Source organism: Prunus avium, chromosome 6, assembly GCF_965620075.1.
Source record: "Prunus avium chromosome 6, drPruAviu1.hap1.1, whole genome shotgun sequence".
Taxonomy (NCBI): Eukaryota; Viridiplantae; Streptophyta; class Magnoliopsida; order Rosales; family Rosaceae; genus Prunus; species Prunus avium.
The window spans coordinates 33,076,508-33,098,553 of NC_142289.1; the positions used below are offsets into that span (position 1 = coordinate 33,076,508).

Sequence of the window (22,046 nt, forward strand, 5' to 3'; positions counted from 1 at the left end):
AAGAATTTGGTGTTCCTATCCCTTCCTTAAGCCAAGTATTTCTCGATTTCTGGAGCCATAACAATTCTTCCTGTTCAAGAATGGTGTTGTACTCTTTCAATAAATCAGATTCAAGCTTACTGAGAAAGATATCAGCACCCAAACAGAGGTTCCTTTGAATACCAGCAAGTCTAGCCATTATTTTTCTTTTCTTTTGAAATAAACAACCAAACACATGTTTATTCCAGGCATGTAAAGGGACAACTAGACTAGCAGTTTTTTGGGCTGCATGACCTTGCCCCGACTGCCAAAGGTCAGTAATAAAATCAGTAAAATTGGGGTGGCTTAACCACATGGCTTGGAAACGGAACGGTGCAGAATCTCTGGTAGGTACGTTTCACATTAATCACTGCTTTCAGTGTCAATTCTTACAAAAGAAATAAAGATTGTTTATTTATTAAAAAAGAAGGGAAAGAAAGTCTTTGTGGGGGCAATTGGAAAGTGGGCCTGGAAATAGTATTATACGAAGGCCACCGGGAGTCCAGCAGTGGAGGTGCTTCTTTTGGTTGGCAATATTTGCTTAACTTTCTTAAACCCACCAAGGTCACACAAACAAAACAAAAACCGCAAAAACTAATAACATAAAATATCTAGGGAGGGGAGGGACGCGGCAATACACAATTGGCAAAAGCAGAGAAACAAAAACAAAAGGAGATTTGAATAAGACATGAAAATCTACTTTGCTGAGTGCTACTATTTATGTTGTGTCTTTTATAATGAGATGAATTTCTTTATAATTCTTTTGTTAAATAAAATTGGCTCTTTAAAACTGAGGAGCTCATTCGCAAAATAAATGGACTATGATCAAACTTGGAACCCATGGAGGTTACTGACCGACCCCATTGTTCCTTCCTGTGGTAATGTGGCTGAAGTTCACATTACAAACATATATCAATGCTTTTTCATCTGAATTTCAAATTTCAAAGAAGATTTTCACCCTCTAAAATTGCGTCACGTGTCATCCTTCCAAACTCTTTATTGAGAATTTTCCACCTACTAGACAATGCCATTTTCGTACGGGTCGAACCCGATCTTTCACAAAATTCGGAATGAATTTTTTTCCACATTTGAAAATTTTTTATCTCATTGCCCGTGACGGGACAATGAGAAATTTGGACCCAACACTTACACAATATCTTCTATAGTGCTCCATGCCCCAACACCGTCAATAGAAGAAGCCATAAAGATGATAAAGAAAAATAAAACTTGAAAGTGAATAAAGTGTTGAGTAAAAAGTAAATAATAGTAGAAGTAGAAGAAAATGTATGAGGATTTGGTGTTGAAAGTGAAGAGTAGTGGTAGGTATTTATAGAAAAAAATTACTGTATTTTTGTGTATTTTTTTTAAAAAAATTCATATTTTTTTTCAATTTTTTATAGCAAAAATATTGGCTGCCTTTGGATTGGAGAGAGAGAGGAGATCGAAAAGCCCAGATTGCGCCAGCTGTCCCAGAGCCGTTGGGCGCGCGCAGGGCTGACGGCATCGATGACGTCAGCACGCGCAACTCAAATTTTTTTACCGTTGGCGTGTGCAATGCCGTCAACTCCCCGAAGTTTTGGACCTGGGGCTGGATCTGCCCTCGAGCCAGCCCGACTTCCTGGACCCCACCACCAACTCGAGCCAAACCTTGCTGCTGGAGGCCCTTTTTCTCCCAAACCCCCCTTGCCTCAGTCCAAACCTTATTGATGGACTTGCTCTTAGTCAAGTTTGTTAAAACAGATATATTCCCCCTCTTTACCCGAGTTCGAATCCACCTCCTTCGTGATTTGGAACTGAAATAAAGAGCGTGGAAGTGATGGTTGAGGGACTTGAGCGTTTTCAAAGAAACCGGTTCGAAGTTTGAGAGCTTCCTTCCTTCCCACTTTCATTCAAGTTTGAGTATCGCCTGAGTCTCCGAGATGCTGAAGATGATGACGGCAACTGCATCTTCTAATGGCAGCAAACGTATGCCTTCTCTTCACTCTACTGTTGTTGTTCTCTTCAACAATTACTCAGCCTTGTTTCATTTTCAACCCTCAAATTCGAAGCCAAATAAATCTAGAAACACCCAGCCAAAGCAGTTTGGTGTGAGAGACCCAACCACTGTCGCAAATCTTGAGCATGCTTTCAATGTGTTCGATGAAATGCTTCACAAGCGTCCTTTGCCTTCGGTTTTCCGTTTCAATCAAATCTTGGGACAAGTTGCGAAATTGAAACATCATTCGGCCGTCATCTCCATGTATAACCAAATGGGTGTGTCGGGAGTTGGACCTAGTGTTTGTACTCTAACTATTGTCATTAATTGCTATTGTCATCTCAACCGAATGGGGTTTAGTTTTTCTGTCTTGGGACAACTCTTTAAATCTGGGTTTGAACCAAATTTCTATACGTTCAACACTCTAAGCAACGGCTCTCTTACCGAGAATAGAGTGGCTGAGGCTGCAGAAATTTTCAACAAAATGATGAAGACAGGTAATTGTAAGCCTAGTGTGGTTACTTTCGGTACACTAATAAAGGGTTTCTGTAGAATGGGTAACAACAATGCAGCTATCCAATTGCTGAGGAAGATGGAGGAAGGAGCTTGCAACCCTGACCTAGTCATCTATAACACGATCATAGACAGTCTTTGTAAGGATACACTAATTGTGGATGCATTGAACCTCTTCTCTGAAATGATGAGCAACGGTATTTCCCCAAATGTCATCACCTATACATCCTTGATTCATGAGGTTTGCAGATTAGGCAAGTGGAAAGCAGCTACAAGGTTGTTGAATGATGTTTATACCCAAAATGAACAGCCAATAAAGACAGGAGACGTGGAGGAGATCGAGCATGATCAGGGTAGCCCTCGGCACCCGGCCTACCGATCGCTCCATTAGGGCAACGCCCACCTTCTGGACACGTGGCACGCTCAGAATTGACGTCCACAGTCCCACATCGAAAAACTACAAAGAGTGCACATCTCCCAAGGCCTATAAAAGGGGTCAACCACCCCAAAATAGAGGTAATCAGAACGATCGGCATACTGCTTAATTGAACTGAAAGTAAAACTTACTAAATCCCGAACTTACTTAAGCTTCGGAGAGCCTTCGGCCGGTACCACACCGGTGCCCTTGGCCTTACCGAGCGTTCCTCTATTTTGCAGGTCACGCTCCCTTCCGAGGCACCAGGTACCGAAGGCATCATAATTACTAAGTTGACCCTCTAAGTCGGAAGACCACTTTTTGGAGTCAACAGTTTGGCGCCGTCTGTGGGAACCGATAAACAATCGACCCTTTATCCCAACAAAATGGGAACCACATCGAAAGCTACGTTCCTAACGCAAGAAGGGATACCGTTCGGCAGAGAAGTTGGAGCTAGCCCCGCACCATCCCCTATCACGCCAGCCGGTAATCCGTCTGTAGGCCGAACCGCTGCCAAAGCTAAGCTGCTCGCTCAGGTCACGACCCTTCGGCAGGACATGGTCATGCTACAGGAACACAACAACCTCCTCTCATCCAGAGTGAACGAAACACAACAGCTGCTTAACTAGCAGCATACTCAAAATATTCAGACCAGGCATACTTCTCAGAGCCTGCAGACTCCCCATCGGCAGAGAAGGGGAAAGGAGGTGGCAAAGGCAACGCCTGCGCCCTCCAAACAATTGGTAGTCCCAGCGCCGAGAGATAGGCCCCATGTGCCGAAGAAGGTTTACTCCGATTGCCGCCACAGGCTCTTGGAGCGAGAAAACGAACGGCAGAAATCGCCAATCAGGATCAATGCGAACCTCAGCGACCCGCGAATGGGGGCAATGAGGGACAAGTCCCCCATACGAAGGATACAAGGCATAGAGTCAACGGCAGAAACTGACCGCGCATATGAGCCTTCCACCGAACAGTCGTCATCCTACCGATCGGAAACCCATACGAGGTGCTCCGAGGTGAATCCTACCGGACCCTGGAAGCGTCCAATGGCACACCAAGACGAGGAGATACCTGATCGGGACCCGGTCATTCGCCTCCTTCTTCAGAGGGTACAGAAGATGGAGGATGACCAGACTCGTTCGCAGGAGCCCGACTGGGGAAGGCTTCGGCCGGGACCTTTCACCGAACGCATAAGGCGCTCACGGCAGGATAGGGACGGTCAACCTCTGCGCATATCCGCCTACACGGGAGTGGAAGACCCTTTGACCCACCTTCACTCTTTCCAATCGGCAGTTGGGTGCCGAGGATTAAGCGACGAAGGGCAGTGCCTGCTTTTCCCCTCTTCACTCACGGAGGCGGCCCTGAATTGGTTCTACCGATTAGAGCCAGGGACGGTAGATTCTTTTGATGAGCTGAAGCAGGTCTTCCTCAACCACTTCATGATTCAAACGGACAGACTGTACTCTGCCGACGACCTGTATACCGTCCGGCAGAGAGAGGACGAGCCGTTGCGCGAGTACGCCGCGCGTTTCAGCCATGAATATTCGAGGTGTCCAGATACCGACGACAGGGCAGCCTACGGCACCTTCAAGAGTGGCCTTTCGGTATCTGGTACACAGCAGCAATTGGCGTACGTATGACGAGCTCATGAAGCAAGCGGCAATCCATGCAAAAGCCGAATACTTTTTGCGCGACCTGCCGAATACACTGAGAGCCACAAGCGCAAAGACACCGGAAGCTCTCAAAAGGGGCATTCCAAGAAGAATAAGGACAGATACGGCAGGGACAGCTACCGAGCGCCGCTACCTGCGCACAATCTGGGAACAGAGGTGTTCACCCTACTCAACGCCTCCTACGAAGCGCTCCTGATGAACGAAAATGAAATCATCCCAAAGCCAGCCTTCCGGAAGCCCAATCGACAGGACGGCCGCGATACGGGAAAATTCTGTCGGTATCACCAGCAGAACAGCCACAACACCGAGGACTGCATAAGCCTGCGGAAGATCGTCGAGAGGCTCATTCAGGAGGGCAAGTTGGACCAGTATATCGCCAGGCCCCAGCAGGCTCCGGTACCGAACGCCAATCGTCAGATCAACATGATCAGCACCATCAGCGGTGGCCCGACCCTCGCAGGAGCGAGTAACCGGTCAAGGAAACAGTATGTCAGGGCGGCACAGTTCCCCAAAGTCCTCGGCATCGAGAGCAGTCGGCACACCAAGATGCCGAAGGTACGTTGGGAACCCATTACTTTCTCCGTAGAAGAGGAAGAAGGGATACTATTCCCTCATGACGACCCCATGATCATCCGAGCCGAGATTGCCGAGTTTGATGTTGGCCGAATCCTGATCGACACCGGCAGCTCGGTAAATGTCATTTTCGCCGATGCATTCAAGGAGCTCGGAGTGGTGTTGCATTCCTAAGAGGACACAAATTAATGTGCAAACAACCAATTAAAAATACCCGCGAGTGCACGAATCTATTGAAGTATAGATTATGTAAGTACGGGGTCGATCCCACGAAGAACTTGTCGGCTTCCTATAAGTTCTAATTTGAGTACGTAAAGAACACTTAATTGACACACCACAAATGCACAAATGCAAAATGGAAACTAAAAATAAGTAAGGAAGTGTAAAAGAAATGAAACAACACAAGAAAACTAAAGAAAAACACAAACAGCACTTTCTATCGCCCTTTTATCACCTATTTATCACATGTGAACAGTGCTGTGAATAGTGTCGTGAACAGTGAAAAATGAACAGTGACGACCGGTCACATGAACAGTGACGGCCGGTCGTTTTTGGCAGAGTCGAAACTCAAATTTGGACGTGATGAGCGACCGGTCGTTAGGTGAAAGCGACCGGTCGTTTGCACAGAGTCGAAATTCTCTGCTTTTCAGTTTCGACCTCTGTCCAGTGTTTTGCCTATAACTTTCCAACCGTTTGTCCAAAATTCACGTTCTTTATACGGTTGGATTCAGCACAGAAAATTCAAGAACACTACGCGGACCAAAAGTCCAAAACAATTACAGAAACAAATAAAATTCAGTAACAAAGACACATAACGTGTCGAACACACAACTCACACACACATTGGGGGGGGGGGGGGTTTTGATTTGTTTGAAGTGACCTATTTCTATTGCATGAAAGTAAATGGACTTTAAAATTGAATAAGAAAGGCAGAGATGAATTATCAAAGAGTGGAATCAAGATGTAACAAACACTAGGGTTTCGGAATCCACCCTAAACAATTCTACCAATGTTCATGAATACTCAAGTGATGAACTCTAAACGTGTTGATGAAGATGTTCGCAATCAAGACCAGTACGAGTGGCTCAAGACGCATTGATTCTCTCTAATGTACGTAAAGTGCAGTACGAGTGCTACAATACTTGTGCCTTCCCTATAATCGAATCTAGGTGTGCTTAGTACTTTGATTCAATTACAAGAAAAACCCATTAAGTTCAAAGAGAATATGAACATCACAAGAACCCTAATAGCATGGTGTTTACATTAGGTATTCAAGAAACCAATTCACATGGATGATTCTTACTTCATCCATTTATTGCTTAGGATAACATGAAGATACACATAATCCCAACAATCTCAAGAAGCATGCTTTCAAAGGTGATCAATCAAAGAAGAACATACATCAAGGATAGATTAATTTGGTGAATTGGAATTCATCAACAATATCTAGAAATTCATACACTCAAGCATCAAAACAATAAGGTAATCATGTTTAGGGCTTCAACCTAAGCCCTAGCTATGGAGTTTAGTTCCTCATACTTATTTCAAATACAAACTCAAAACAAAACTAGAAAGAAGTTACAGATTTTGTGAACATGGGAGCTCAAGGTCTTCAATGGTGGAAATCTCTTCCACTTCTTGCTTTGTTGCCCTTGTCTTCCTCCTTGAGCTCCCTAGCTCCAAGCTTCATCTCCAGCTCCAAAATCTCTGCAAATTGTGGAATGATCCTGATTGCAATGGCTGATGCTCTTTGCACTCCTTTTGCTTCCCTCTCTCCTCCTTTCCAGCTTTTACTTTTAGTATTCTAATGCAAAGTCTTCACTCATTGTCTTCTTGTCCCCTTGCAAATGATGAAGCCTTGTCCTCACAAAGATGCCAAATGCTTCAGAAAATATCTCATCTACTAAGGTAAATTCTTGTTACCAAGTGTTATGGTAACAAGAATAATCAAGATGACACAATGGGGGTAAAAGCTGGCCAATTCCGGATTTCCAGAGCTGTGGTAACATGCTGGATTGGTTGGATAGGCAATACTTGTCCAATGGAGCTCAAATTTGGATATGTTGTAGTTAACATCCATTGGAACAAGTCTTATGAAGATCATGACCTCATCCGAGCACCAAAGCATGTTGATCCCAGGCCAAGAAGTTGACCTACGAAAAATGAACAAAAACAAAGTTTATAACCAATAATGCACTTTTAGCTCATTTTCATTCCAACCAAGGTAAAATCTAAGAAAACACAAAAAGGAAGTAAAAAGCTATAAAATGTCAAGAACTAACTCAAAATAGTGGGTGAATAACATGAAAAATCATGTGTAAAAATGAACCGAACAAACTTCCCAAACTTATCTTTTGCTAGTCCTCGAGCAAAACAGAAACTAAAACAAGACTCGAAACAAACTTTCCGAACACTTTCCAAAGAGAGAGCGACTCATGCAAACGACTCAAAAGTTTTCACAAGAAAAACTCAGTTTAGACATTAGTCACAAGGCGGCAAAGTTCAGAACACAACATGCTCAAGTGTAGTAGTGTGATGGCCAAATGAAACTCATTCTCCAATTTCAGTTTTCACACAACTTCAAAAATCATACCAAGCACAAATGTAACTTCAAATCTCACCAAAGTTGTCCTCTCACAAATGAATCACTCGGAAGAGGGTTACAATGCATCACTCAATAGTAAATATGAGAATAGAGTTAAACCATAAGGGACTTAACTCAAAATTAGCAAGATGAAAAACATGCATGAATATGATCTCAAGAAGGATGCTAAACACTTAAAAGTTGAAAAATGTGTGCAAATCAACTACATGACATTTAGGATCAATTTAGGTCTTTATTATAGGTTGTAATGGGGCTAAGGGTGTAAGGTGAGTAAGAAATGAAGGATATGGATACAACAAAGTCCAAGGAACTCACAATGTAAGAGCATATAATCGTTGACTAAAAGACTTTGAAACATCACGCTTGAGATTTTCACTCATTTTTTTGGTGATCAAATAGACCACAAAGCCTTATACCTCCACTAATTATGATTCACACTCCTTCCTTCCATTCGAACAACCAAGAATCATGGAATTGAATTTGAGACCATTGCCACTTAACCACAACTTTTCTCTTTTCTTTCACCCTTTTAGTGAAGTACTTTTTTTTTTTTTTTTTTTTTTTTTTTCAATTTGGTGTAATAACCCTTCCCAAACTTAGCATGAAAAACACATCTAAATTAAAGCTCACGAGTTCCTTAGAAAGGTAAATTCTTGTTTTTCAGGCTAAGGCTAGAAGTAATAACTGGTTACTTGAAAGAAAAGGCATACATATAGGCTCAAGGTGGTTAACAATGGAAAATCATGCTTAAGCATGCATAGGGTTAGCTTGAAAGGCACAAACGGTCCAAAGAGGGCCTTAATATCATTTCTCAAATGTCATGTAATCAAATTGCACAAGAATGAGTAACTTTTAAGTGCTCAACCAAATCAATGAATAATGAGATCAAACAACAACTCAGATGACAAGAAAAGTAAGAATATGTGTATAACACTCATGAATTGAAGCATAAGGCTCAAAGCTCACATTATATGGTTATACAAGTCTAATTCATGCTTGATACAATTCTTTGGATCATGCAAGTCCCTCAACTAGAGAATTATGAAACAAATGGCAAGTGCGTAGAGGGTTTCAAACATATCATGCTAGAACGATGCCATTTAGTGAATAACAAATTATTATTATTATTTTTAAAGCATTTTCAATCAAGTCATTTAAACATTCATCACAATCTCATCATATATGTCCGGAAAGTGACTTAAGAACAAAAAAGACTCAAAACAGAAAAGAAAACAAAAGAAAAGAAAGTAAGAATTTAAGTGAAACGAAAAAGACTTGCTATCCCTTCCCAAACTTAGAAACAAACATTGTCCTCAATGTTAAAGAATTCAGGCATCAACAACGTTATAACAAGAATTAAAGGGAATAAAGCAAGTAAATACAAGAACAAACACGAAAAACAACTACAACACGGTTGCAAAAACAAAAACAAAAACGAAACCAAACAGAAACAAATAAAACAGTAAGCCCTAACAACAGTCTTACACATGCAGAAATCCAACTCAATGAAACGCACAAACCAAATGAAAGCCCAACCCAAACGAAAGCCCAAAAGCGAAGAAAGTATATAAAACAAAGAAACCAAGTCAGAAGCACAAAGAGCGAGGACTCAGTAAAATAGAAAAAGTGGGCCCTGAAGTCTCGGCACCTGTGAGTCACGGGATACAAAGTGAGAGACGTGTCGACAAGCAGAGGTCCCTCTCAAGTCCTAAAGCCAGAATTATTGGCTTCATAGGAAGGCGTGACGACTTTCGTTTCTCAAAAGCGCTAAAAGGCGGAACTGTAATTAAAGGGGTTGGGGACCAGGTGAGGTGACCTAAGGGGATAGGCCGTAAGGGCCGCGCAAAACGCAGAAGCGCAGTGGCTAGGGTTACGTAAAAACTAACTCTATAAAAGAAGAAGAGAAAGAGTTGGGGAAAAAAAAAACACACAAACGCAGAAACACACAACAGAGAAAAGAAAGAACAAAAGAAAAGAAAGTTCAAGTGGCTTCTTCCTACCCATTCTCGCTGGATCTCAACCTAGCTCCACCGACTCAGACTCGGGGCCAAGCAGTGGCACCAGTGTGGATGCCCTACTTTGCCTCTGCACGGGGGCACGTGACAGTGAATGACTCGATACTGCTGGACAACGATGTTGCCCTTGGAGTTGCTAGAAATCTAGTAACTCCCAAGGATATACGGGTGCTGGGATCAAGGGATGACAACCGGGTCGTGAGCGATGCTCTGGCACTAAGCGTGCAAAGCACCGCAACAGTCGCAAGTGTGGGTCATCGCCTACTTGCGAAGTCCCATGAGGTAGAGGTGCTGAGAGGTCAGTTGGCGGCGGAGCGAAGTATGGTGGAAGAATGCCAGAGTATTATTAAAAGTTTAAAAAGGGAAAGGGCAAGGATAGTGGAGGTGAATCGACACCAGCTAGAGGCGTTGCGGGAAGAGAACAAAAATCTCTCAAAGATGGTAAGTGTTTACGCCCATGACTTGAGAAAGCAGCTGGAGGACCTGGACCAACCGGGTAAACGCAAGAAAACAGATCGCGAGAGTAGGTACGCTCAAGCTAAGAGTGCGATCTTTGGGAGCTCGAGTGATGAGCCCCAAGAGGCTGTGCGTGAAGCCCCGGAAGAGGATAGCCATAGGGCTAAACTCAAAGGTCCAATGGCCGAGACACCGAGCACTGTGAAAGAATAATTTCTAATGTATTAGTGGTGTGCCTGGTTGTCTTTGCCCTTTCCGTGTATTTGTTTTTTTGTTTTTTTGTTTTTTTTGTTTTTTAAAAAATTAAATTTCTCGTTTCCAGAAATAAAAGAAAAGAAAGTTTGCAAAAGACAAAGAGGAAAAACAAAACGCACTTCCCCAAACCGGAATAAAAGGAATGCGACAAACGAAAAAGACACAAATCACACTTCCCCAACTGAAATAAAACAAAAACGACAAACTGAAAAGAAATCAAAACAAAATGCACCAGAAAACAGGGAGGAAAAGAAAACAAAGCGAAAGTAGAAATGCTTCCCCTTTTAACCGGACGCAACCGCAAATTGCGCAGGAAATGCAAAGTGGTGTCGGCTCCCTTATGAGCATATGGCTATTTAAACCACTTCTCGGTTGAAAGAAGGAGTACCCTGCATTTCAACCTGCAAACTCAAGAAAAACCATCAAAAAGCCCAGACAGAAAAATCAATGGCATCCCCAGATATGCTTGTTGATGACCTTAACCTTGAGTTGTCCCTTGCACCACCAAATGCCCAGACACGGGCTCCTCCAAACCCTATCTTCCCAAACTCCTCATACCATCATGGCTCGGCCTCAAACTTCTCTGAGGTGGTGCCGCGTAGGGCAGTATTGCCGGAGGGCATGACTGTCAGCAGACTGACAGTTGCAGATCATCTGCATGTGGCGCAGAGGTCTGACCAGATGGCAGTGGACGAGTCCCACAATCTAACCGTGCTCAACGCGGTCTCGGCCACAAATTTGGGCATGCGCCTACTGGTGAGAACACGGGAGTGCGGGGCACTGAGTGAGGAGGTGGCGGCCCTGAAAGCTCTGGTGGCGGACCTGCAGAAGCGGCTCTACAGCGCCAACCAGCATGTAGAGATGCTGCAAAAAAGGAATGATGATCATGTAGAGCTGCTGCAGATTCTACAAGCAAGAACAGACAGAGGCAATTAGCAGAAGCCTCAGGTGGCGCAGAATGCAACAATGAACATGTGATTAGGAATTTAATGTACGCATTTTCACTATTGTGTATGTAATCACATGTTATGAAATAGAATAAGCATTCACGCCCAATTCCTGATTGTGCATTAATGAATTGAAAACACTTCCCAAACTTAACAACAAAATAGAAACACAAACAAATAAAAGAAAGAAAGAGTAAGAAAAACAAAGAGAAACAACAAGAAAATCTTAATTACCTTGGTTGGAAAAATGTAACCCTAACTCAAAATAAAATAAAATAAAATAAAAGAAAGTTTGAGTCTAGAGAAACTCCACTTTGAAGCGATTAGGACGACAACAAACTTCTTCTATTCACCTTGGGTTGCCTCCCAAGAAGCGCTAAGTTTAAAGTCTTTTGCCGGACTTCCAGCATACTATGGTCACTTGGGGGGTTTTGGCTCAATTGCCTCCTTATGCCGAACATGAAGTTTCTTCAAATCTCTTTGCCATCTAATCAACCCCTTTCGTATTCTTTTCTTTTTACCCACATGAGTAGATTTCAAAAGCAATTTTAAGCGCTCTTTAATATGTGGATTAGATGGAGGAGGCACATATTTAGGATCGGGTGGCCTTCTCACTTGAGTAGAAGGAATGACATTGAACATATGGTTGGTACTTGGAACATGGATGTTCAGCTTGTCTTCCTCTAGTACTTCAAAAATAGAATAAGACATTAGATTAATTGAAGCACCTAAATCAATTAAAGGTTTTTCAAACAATTTATCACCAATGATACAAGGAATTGTGAAACTTCCTGGATCTTCCAACTTGGGAGGAAGCTTCCTTTGCAAAACAACAGAAATCTCTTCCGTTAATGCAACAGTTTCGCATTCCTTGAACTTGTTTGCATCCAAGAGAGGAATGTTGACTTGCACCTTCTTGAAAGTTTCCAATATGTCCTTGGTATGTTGAATATTCCTAGAACTCATCAACCTGTGAGGAAAAGGAGCATGTAAGATATCTTCATCAGTAGGTTCACGACATACCTTCTCCTTCCTTGCCCTTCTTGCAATTTCATGCTTTGGGATCCACTCGGATGAAGAAGCTGCTTGCTTATCTTTCTCTTTGTTGCTTTCATCCTTTCCTTTAGGCTCAGTCACTTGTTCAACCTGCATGTCATCAACATTTTGAATCAAATCTTTAGAACCATCAATTTCACCAATTACCTTACCAGTTCTCAAGGTAACTGCTTGAACATGCTCCCGCCCGGTTGGATTAATCACTGGTTGGCTAGGCATCATACCAGGTTCCCTTTGACTCAAAGCTGTAGCAATTTGTCCCACTTGAGTTTCTAGATTGGCAATGGCCTTATCCGTTTTCTGCATGTGGGTGTCATTCCTCTGCATGTAGCTTTTTGTCTCAGTGATGAAACTATCTGTGTTTCTAGCCATGGAAGCAACAAGTTCTTCCAAAGATTTTCCTGTAGATTGTGGTGGAGTGTAATGTTGAGGTTGATCATGAGGTGGACAAGTATTATGTTGGCCTTGATATGGTTGATATGACCCTTGTTGAAAATTTGGATTGTCGGTCCACCAGAAGTTCGAATGATTTCTCCACTCCGGATTGTATGTTTGTTGGAAATATTCATTCATAGTCAACTCATTCTGAAATGAGCCAAAAGCATTTGCTTCCTCCATCCCAAATTTATTGGAGTATTCTTGCATAGTAAGTTCCACAATTTCAGTTGCGGCTGCCATTGGTGATGGTGAAGGTGACTCCTTGGATGTTCCTGTAAGAAAAAGAAACAAAAAACAAATCAAGATAAAATGAAACAACAATCAATAAACAAAAATAAAACTAAGTACTCTAAACATACTCAAACAAAACAGATAAGCAACCGTGCCAGTTCCCCGGCAACGGCGCCAAAAATTGTTGCATTCCTAAGAGGACACAAATTAATGTGCAAACAACCAATTAAAAATACCCGCAAGTGCACGAATCTATTGAAGTATAGATTATGTAAGTACGGGGTCGATCCCACGAAGAACTTGTCGGCTTCCTATAAGTTCTAATTTGAGTACGTAAAGAACACTTAATTGACACACCACAAATGCACAAATGCAAAATGGAAACTAAAAATAAGTAAGGAAGTGTAAAAGAAATGAAACAACACAAGAAAACTAAAGAAAAACACAAACAGCACTTTCTATCGCCCTTTTATCACCTATTTATCACCTGTGAACAGTGCTGTGAATAGTGTCGTGAACAGTGAAAAATGAACAGTGACGACCGGTCGTGTTTGGCAGAGTCGAAACTCAAATTTGGACGTGATGAGCGACCGGTCGTTAGGTGAAAGCGACCGGTCGTTTTGCACAGAGTCGAAATTCTCTGCTTTTCAGTTTCGACCTCTGTGCTTTTCACAAGAACCCTAATAGCATGGTGTTTACATTAGGTATTCAAGAAACCAATTCACATGGATGATTCTTACTTCATCCATTTATTGCTTAGGATAACATGAAGATACACATAATCCCAACAATCTCAAGAAGCATGCTTTCAAAGGTGATCAATCAAAGAAGAACATACATCAAGGATAGATTAATTTGGTGAATTGGAATTCATCAACAATATCTAGAAATTCATACACTCAAGCATCAAAACAATAAGGTAATCATGTTTAGGGCTTCAACCTAAGCCCTAGCTATGGAGTTTAGTTCCTCATACTTATTTCAAATACAAACTCAAAACAAAACTAGAAAGAAGTTACAGATTTTGTGAACATGGGAGCTCAAGGTCTTCAATGGTGGAAATCTCTTCCACTTCTTGCTTTGTTGCCCTTGTCTTCCTCCTTGAGCTCCCTAGCTCCAAGCTTCATCTCCAGCTCCAAAATCTCTGCAAATTGTGGAATGATCCTGATTGCAATGGCTGATGCTCTTTGCACTCCTTTTGCTTCCCTCTCTCCTCCTTTCCAGCTTTTACTTTTAGTATTCTAATGCAAAGTCTTGACCCATTGTCTTCTTGTCCCCTTGCAAATGATGAAGCCTTGTCCTCACAAAGATGCCAAATGCTTCAGAAAATATCTCATCTACTAAGGTAAATTCTTGTTACCAAGTGTTATGGTAACAAGAATAATCAAAATGACACAATGGGGGTAAAAGCTGGCCAATTCCGGATTTCCAGAGCTGTGGTAACATGCTGGATTGGTTGGATAGGCAATACTTGTCCAATGGAGCTCAAATTTGGATATGTTGTAGTTAACATCCATTGGAACAAGTCTCATGAAGATCATGACCTCATCCGAGCACCAGAGCATGTTGATCCTAGGCCAAGAAGTTGACCTACGAAAATGAACAAAAACAAAGTTTATAACCAATAATGCACTTTTAGCTCATTTTCATTCCAACCAAGGTAAAATCTAAGAAAACACAAAAAGGAAGTAAAAAGCTATAAAATGTCAAGAACTAACTCAAAATAGTGGGTGAATAACATGAAAAATCATGTGTAAAAATGAACCGAACAAGTGGATGAGAGCCAAATCAATCGGCAACTCTCCCCCCTTCTAAGTTTTTCAGGGGACTTAATCCAGCCAATCGGTAGTGTGAGCCTGCCAATTGCCTTCGGCGTGGCTCCACGAAGAACCATGGTCTACGACCAGTTCCTCGTAGTGGACTGTCCCATGGCATATAATGTTATAGTCGGCCGAACGGCACTCACAGCGATAAAGGCCCATTTGTCCCCCCACATGCTCTTCATGAAGTTCCCCACCTGTTACAGCACTGGAGCAATCCGGGGCGATCAGCTGAGCGCTCGGAACTGCTATGCCACGGCATTGAAATCAGCAGCTCCTCAGAAGCAAAAAGAGACCTTCACATTGGTGGATATGCCGAACGGTAATGAAGCGGTGGATGATCCTAGAGAGGAAGCAACCACTCCAGTGGCACAACCTTCCGAGGATCTGGAGACCGTGGCGCTGGATGAAAGTCGGCATGACCGGTGCGTACAGATTGGCATCATGCTCAACGCTGTCCTCCGAGCCGAGTTCATCCAATTCCTTCTGCAGAACTCAGAGGTTTTCGCCTGGTCCTATAACGATATGCCGGGCATATCCCCTGACATCATTAGCCACAAACTGAGCATATCACCAGCCTTCAAACCGGTTAGGAAAAAACGCCGATCCTACGATGCCGAACGGTATGAGGTTATGAAAAACGAGGTGGATAAGCTGATGACCATTGGCTTCATCCGGGAGGCCATATACCCGGAATGGCTGGCCAACTCTGTCATGGTTCGGAAGGCAAAAGGCGGGTGGCGAATGTGCCAAGACTATACCGACCTCAATAAGGCCTGCCCGAAGGATAGCTTCCCGTTGCCACGCATCAACCAGCTGGTTGACGCCACTGCCGGTCACGAGTTGCTCAGCTTCATGGACGCATACTCTGGATACAACCAGATCTTCATGCACCCTGCCGATAGCGGGCACACGACATTCATAACAGACAAAGGCCTCTACTACTATAACGTCATGCCGTTCGGCCTGAAGAACGCAGGGGCAACCTATCAGCGACTGGTCAACCGAATCTTCGCCGAGCAGATCGGCAGCACGATGGAGGTTTACGTGGATGACATGCTAGTAAAGAGCCGAACGGCAGGAGAGTATTTGGTGAACCTTTCCCTCATGTTCGGCATCTTGAAGGAATACCGAATGAGACTCAACCCAACGAAGTGTGCCTTCAGCATTTCTTCTGGGAGATTCCTCGGTTTCATGATCAGCTAGAGGGGTATCGAGGCAAACCCCGACAAAATCAAAGCCATAATCAACATGAAGGTGTCGAAGACACAAAAGGACATTCAGAGCCTTACCGGACGAGTGGCAGCCCTCACTCGCTTCATCTCAAAGGCTACAGACAAGTGTGCACCGTTCTTCAAAGCCTTGAAATGGGGCAAACACCATATAGAGTGGACTGCCGAATGCGATAAGGCATTTCAAGACTTGAAGGACTACATGAGAAGGGCGCCACTACTTTCCAAACCCCTCCCTGGGGAAATACTCTCCCTGTATCTATCGGTATCCAGCACTGCCGTCAGCTCAGTATTAATCCGGATACCGGAGAAGCTAGAACTTCCGATTTTTTATATCAGCAAGGCCTTACAGGGCGTAGAGTCTCGGTACCCCCCGCTCGAGCAGCTGGCTTTGGCTCTGGTCGTCTCCGCCCGAAGGCTACGACCTTATTTTCAAGCCTATACCATCATCGTCTTGACCAACCAGCCTCTGCGGCAGGTTTTTCAAAAACCAGAAACGTCCGGTAGGCTGGTGAAGTGGGCAATCGAGCTAGGAGAGTTCAACGTTCAGTTCAAACCCAGACCTGCCGAGAAGGGTCAGGCCGTAGCGGACTTCATCTCCGAACTAACACCATCAGCCGCACCAGAACGTGGGAGTTGTTGGTTTTAAAACAATTTTAAGAATTGATTTGAACATTAAACATACAATTAATCAAATTAATCGCAGCGGAAGAATATGGTGGTTGTTTAAATTCAAAACAAAACTTCTCCAAGTATCTTAAGCTATGAACATTGATATGATTTCATAAAGTGAAAGTACAAGAGAAAGGATAAGTTCTCATTACCCTTGAAGCTATAATATGAACCAAGTTGTGTTCTTGGTCTTCTCTTGATGATTTCCCTTTGTTGATCTCCTCATTGATCTTTCTCCTCCTTGTGAGCCACAAAAGGATATGGCCTCTAAGTCTCCACACCAATGGAACCTTGAGATGAGAAGAATTATCTTGAGAATACAAGGATGCTAGTGCAAGATCCTCAAGATTGGTTTCAATCTAAACCCCTTTGAAAGATGATAGTATTTTCACTCTTGAAAACTCACAATTATCTCTCTTTGATCTCCCAAACCTATTTGGTTGATGTTGGATTGTGTTTGTGTGTAAAATGAGCTTATAGAAACAATTTCCATACACATCTACTTAAGCATTTTCGGCCAAACCCCATTGGGCTTCCAAAATGGGCCTTATGACACTTAAACCATAATATTTAGATGTCTTAAGTCCTTGGGCTTGATACCCAACCATTTGGGTTTCTCATTAACTATTACCGAGGCCCAAATACATTTTTACACGTAGTAAATCATCCACATCAAATCAATCAAATTGATTTCCTCATTCTCATTTGTATTACTCAAAGTTAACCATTTAAGGTGTGCGATCCATTAGGTTCTAATTTAGCAAGGCAGTGGGAAAACATTAGAACTCTTTCTAACCAACTGGAATTAAAACCCCCTTTTAATTCTTCCTTTATTTGGATTGATCACAATCAATCCTAGGACTTCCACAAGCCAAGAGTGACATCTAGCAATATATCATGGCTACCCAAGCTAATTAGAATAGATAAAGAACCTATTCAGTTGGAATTGCAATGCAATACGATCCTTCTCTTATACAATGTTTCCAATCATATTGTTAGGGTACGGATTGATAATGTCAAACCCCCTAATATAATTAACATCATGTGATTCAATAGAACATAATTAAAAAACCACTTTCTTAATCATGTTCAAGTACTTCGGCCGAAGATTCACTGAATCATATCTTGAAACATTCTCCTTTGCTTATCAAAGGTAGAGATTCCTTATTGTACATTCACATGCCTCCATGATGAATTAAGAGATCCCAATAACACATAAGGAAAATCTTTTACGACTTGCCTTTGCGAGCTATCAAAGATCAATAACGCACCACAAGACAACCATGATGCCTCAGGTCTAAGGACTAATTTGCATTATTGCAACTATGAGTTCTCGTTTGACATATAGATAGATACTCCATACGAGAATTGCAATTGATCGCGTTCAGTGTACTCATTCACTAATGAGCACCCACATACTTGTATTAGTGTCAACTACACAAATGGTTTGAGACCAACCATCCTCATTATTGAGCATACATAGTATGTGCCAATCTTGACGGTTTATTAATGCCCATTTGATAACCCTATAATTAGGAACATTTTGGGATACTACAATTAGAGATTAAAGGTCTCCCGAATCTAAACTTCTTTAGATTACTTTATCTCTTATTTAGTATACCTTGGACTTTTGTTTCTTTACGCGACATAAAAGATAACAAAATAATATTGCCCTTTATTTATCATATACGAAATGTATTCTAAGGAGATTACATCAAATGTATTGGCTCTTAGGGCACATTTCTAACAGTGACTCTCCACAGATAGACCTGCTGAACGGTAGCTGCTTCGACCTTTCGATTCCCATCTGGGTCCTGCATGTAGACGGCTCGGCAAACCAGCAGAGATGTGGAGCCGGCCTGGTACTCACCTCTCCCAATGGAACCAAGATGGAATACGCCATCAGATTCGGCTTCCGAACGTCTAATAACGAAGCAGAGTACGAAGCCATTCTAGCCGGCCTACGGCTAGCTAAGAGCATGGGGGCAGGGCAAGTCAGCATATACAGCGATTTGCAACTCATCGTAAACCAGGTCACTGCCGATTTCGCGGCAAAAGACGTATCGATGACCGCCTACCTATCATCAGCACATCAATTGCTTCGGCAATTTAAAGCATATGAAATTCGGCAGGTACCTCGATCGGAAAACAGTCATGCCGACGCTTTAGCTAGACTGGCTTCGGCAATTAACGATAAGATTGGCCGAAAGGTCCCTGTCGAGATATTGGCCCAGCCAAGCACCACCACCGTTGACATATGTGCCGTACGGTACGAGGACACCTGGATGTTGCCAATATACACATACTTAACGAACGGTACCCTATCGGCGGAAAAGGCCCAGGCAAGGAAGCTCCGTTACCGATCGGCAAGGTACATTGTCGTCAACGACGTTCTGTACAAACGCGGCAACACAACCCCCTACATGAAATGCATCACCGAAGAGCAGGGCGAGTATGTCCTTCGGGAGATCCACAGCGGGGTCTGTGGTGACCATTCCGGTTCCAGATCCTTGGCCCACAAGGCCTTCCGGCAGGGCTACTACTGGCCGTCCATGCATCGGGATGCGATTGCGATGGTAAAGCGGTGCGACAAGTGTCAGCGGTTCGACAACATTCCACACATACCTGCCGAACCTCTTACACCGATCGTAAGCCCATGGCCATTCGCCCAGTGGGGACTCGACCTAATCGGGCCCATGCCGCAAGGCAAGGGACATGTTAAATACGCAGTTGTTGCAGTGGACTATTTCACAAAATGGGTCGAGGCCGAAGCCCTGGCCACCATTACTGCTGCAAGGATCGAAGAATTCGTCTGGACCAACATCTGTTGTCGGTTCGGCATCCCGTACGCCATCATCACCGATAACGGAAGACAGTTTGATTCATAGCTCTTCAGACAGTTCTGCATTCGCCTCAAAATCAACCTATTCTTCGCCTCCCTAGCTCACCCTCAGTCGAACGGTCAGGTAGAAGCCGTGAACAAAATTATCAAGAAACTCTTAAAACGGAAGCTCAACAGTGCCAAGGGAGCATGGCCGGAGAAATTGCCCGAAGCTCTGTGGGCTGTTGCATTCCTAAGAGGACACAAATTAATGTGCAAACAACCAATTAAAAATACCCGCAAGTGCACGAATCTAATGAAGTATAGATTATGTAAGTACGGGGTCGATCCCACGAAGAACTTGTCGGCTTCCTATAAGTTCTAATTTGAGTACGTAAAGAACACTTAATTGACACACCACAAATGCAAAATGGAAACTAAAAATGAGTAAAGAAGTGTAAAAGAAATGAAACAATAGAAGAAAACTAGAGAAAAACACAAACAGCACTTTCTATCACCCTTTTATCACCATTTGGACAGATTCGTTTCTCTATTTTTCCAGTTTCGACCTCTGTCCAGTGTTTTGCCTATAACTTTCCAACCGTACGTCCAAAATTCAAGTTCTTTATACGGTTGGATTCAGCACAGAAAATGGAAGAACACAACGCGGACCAAAAGTCCAAAACAATTACAGAAACAAATAAAATTCAGTAACAAAGACACACCATGTAACAAACACACAACTCACACACACATTGGGGGGGGGTTTTGGTTTGGTTCAAGTGACCTAATTCTATTGCATGAAAGTAAATGGACTTTGAATTTAAATGAGAATGGCAGAGATGAATTATCAAAATATGAAAGTACCAAGTAACAAACACTAGGGTTTCGGAATCCACCCTAAACAATTCTACCTATGTTCATGGATACTCAAGTGATGAACTCTAAACTTGTTGATGAAGATGTTCGCAATCAAGACCATGGGTCGTGGCTCAAGACGCATTGATTCTGTCTAATATACGTAAAGTGCATGGTTCGTGCTACAATACTTGTGCCCTCCCCATAACCGAACCTAGGTATGGTTCGTACTTCGATTCAATTACAAGGAGAACCCATTAAGTTCAAAGAGAATATGAACATCACAAGAATCCTAATAGCATGGTGTTTACATTAGGTATTCAAGAAACCAAATCACATGGATGATTCTTACTTCATCCATTTATTGCTTAGGATAACATGAAGATACACATAATCCCAACAATCTCAAGAAGCATGCTTTCAAAGATGGCCAACCAAGGAAAAACACACATCAAGGATAGATTAATTTGGTGAATTGGAATTCATCAACAATATCTAGAAATTCATACACTCAAGCATCAAAACAATAAGGTAATCATGTTTAGGGCTTCAACCTAAGCCCTAGCTATGGAGTTTAGTTGCTCATACTCATTCCAAATACAAACTCAAAATAAAATTAGAAAGAGTTTACAGATTTTGAGAAAATGATGAAAGCTTCAAGGTCATCAATGGTGGAAGCTTTCTTCTCCACTTAGCTTGGCTGCATCTTGGCCTTCTCCAAGCTCCAAGCTCTCCAAAATCTGCTCTTCTCTGTGTAATCTCTCAATGACTTCCTTCCCCACGTTCAAAAGGCTCCCCAACTTCAGATTGCAATTCCCTTTTGCTTCCCTCTCTCCTCCTTTCCAGCTTTTACTTTTAGTATTAAACTACCACCTTTGATAAAGCCTTAGCCCATTGTCCCCTTGCCATGATGAAGCTTTGTCCTCAATAAGATGCCAATTGCTTCAGAAAATATCTCAAAGCTAAGGTAACTTCTTGTTACCAAGAGTTATGGTAACAAGAAAATCAAGATAACACAAAGGAGGTAAAAGCTGGCCAAATTCGGATTTCAGAGCTGTGGTAACATGCAGGATCGGTTGGATGGGCAATACTTGTCCAATGGAGCTCAAATTTGGATATGTTGTAGTTAACATCCATTGGAACAAGTCTCAAGAAGATCATGACCTCATCCGAGCACCGGAGCATGCTGATCCCAGGCCAAGAAGTTGACCTACGAAAATGAACTAAAACAGAAATTATAACAAGTAGTGCACTTTTAGCTCATTTTCAATCTAACCAAGGTAAAATCTAAGAAAACACAAAAAGGAAGTAAAAAGCTATAAAATGTCAAAAACTAACTCAAAATAAAAGGGGAATAACATGAAAAATCATGTGTAAAAATGAACCGAACATGGGCCATCCGGACGTCCTACCGAACCTCCACTGGGGAGACACCCTTAAGCCTTGCATTCGGTTCAAAAGCCGTCATCCCGG

General features: G+C 42.7%; 2 protein-coding genes across 2 annotated transcripts; both read left to right on the top strand.

Moving 5' to 3' along the window:
* Positions 1-3,799: 3,799 nt before the first annotated feature.
* Positions 3,800-5,341, top strand: LOC148294062 (uncharacterized). The gene is made up of 2 exons (XM_088254714.1): positions 3,800-4,551; positions 4,597-5,341. The coding sequence occupies exons 1-2, from the start codon at positions 3,800-3,802 to the stop codon at positions 5,339-5,341; spliced, it is 1,497 nt and encodes a 498-aa protein (XP_088110840.1).
* Positions 5,342-16,424: 11,083 nt separating this feature from the next.
* LOC148294063 (uncharacterized) lies at positions 16,425-19,782 on the top strand. Its single transcript, XM_088254715.1, has 2 exons — positions 16,425-16,860; positions 18,629-19,782. The coding sequence occupies exons 1-2, from the start codon at positions 16,425-16,427 to the stop codon at positions 19,780-19,782; spliced, it is 1,590 nt and encodes a 529-aa protein (XP_088110841.1).
* The last annotated feature ends 2,264 nt before the right edge of the window (positions 19,783-22,046 follow it).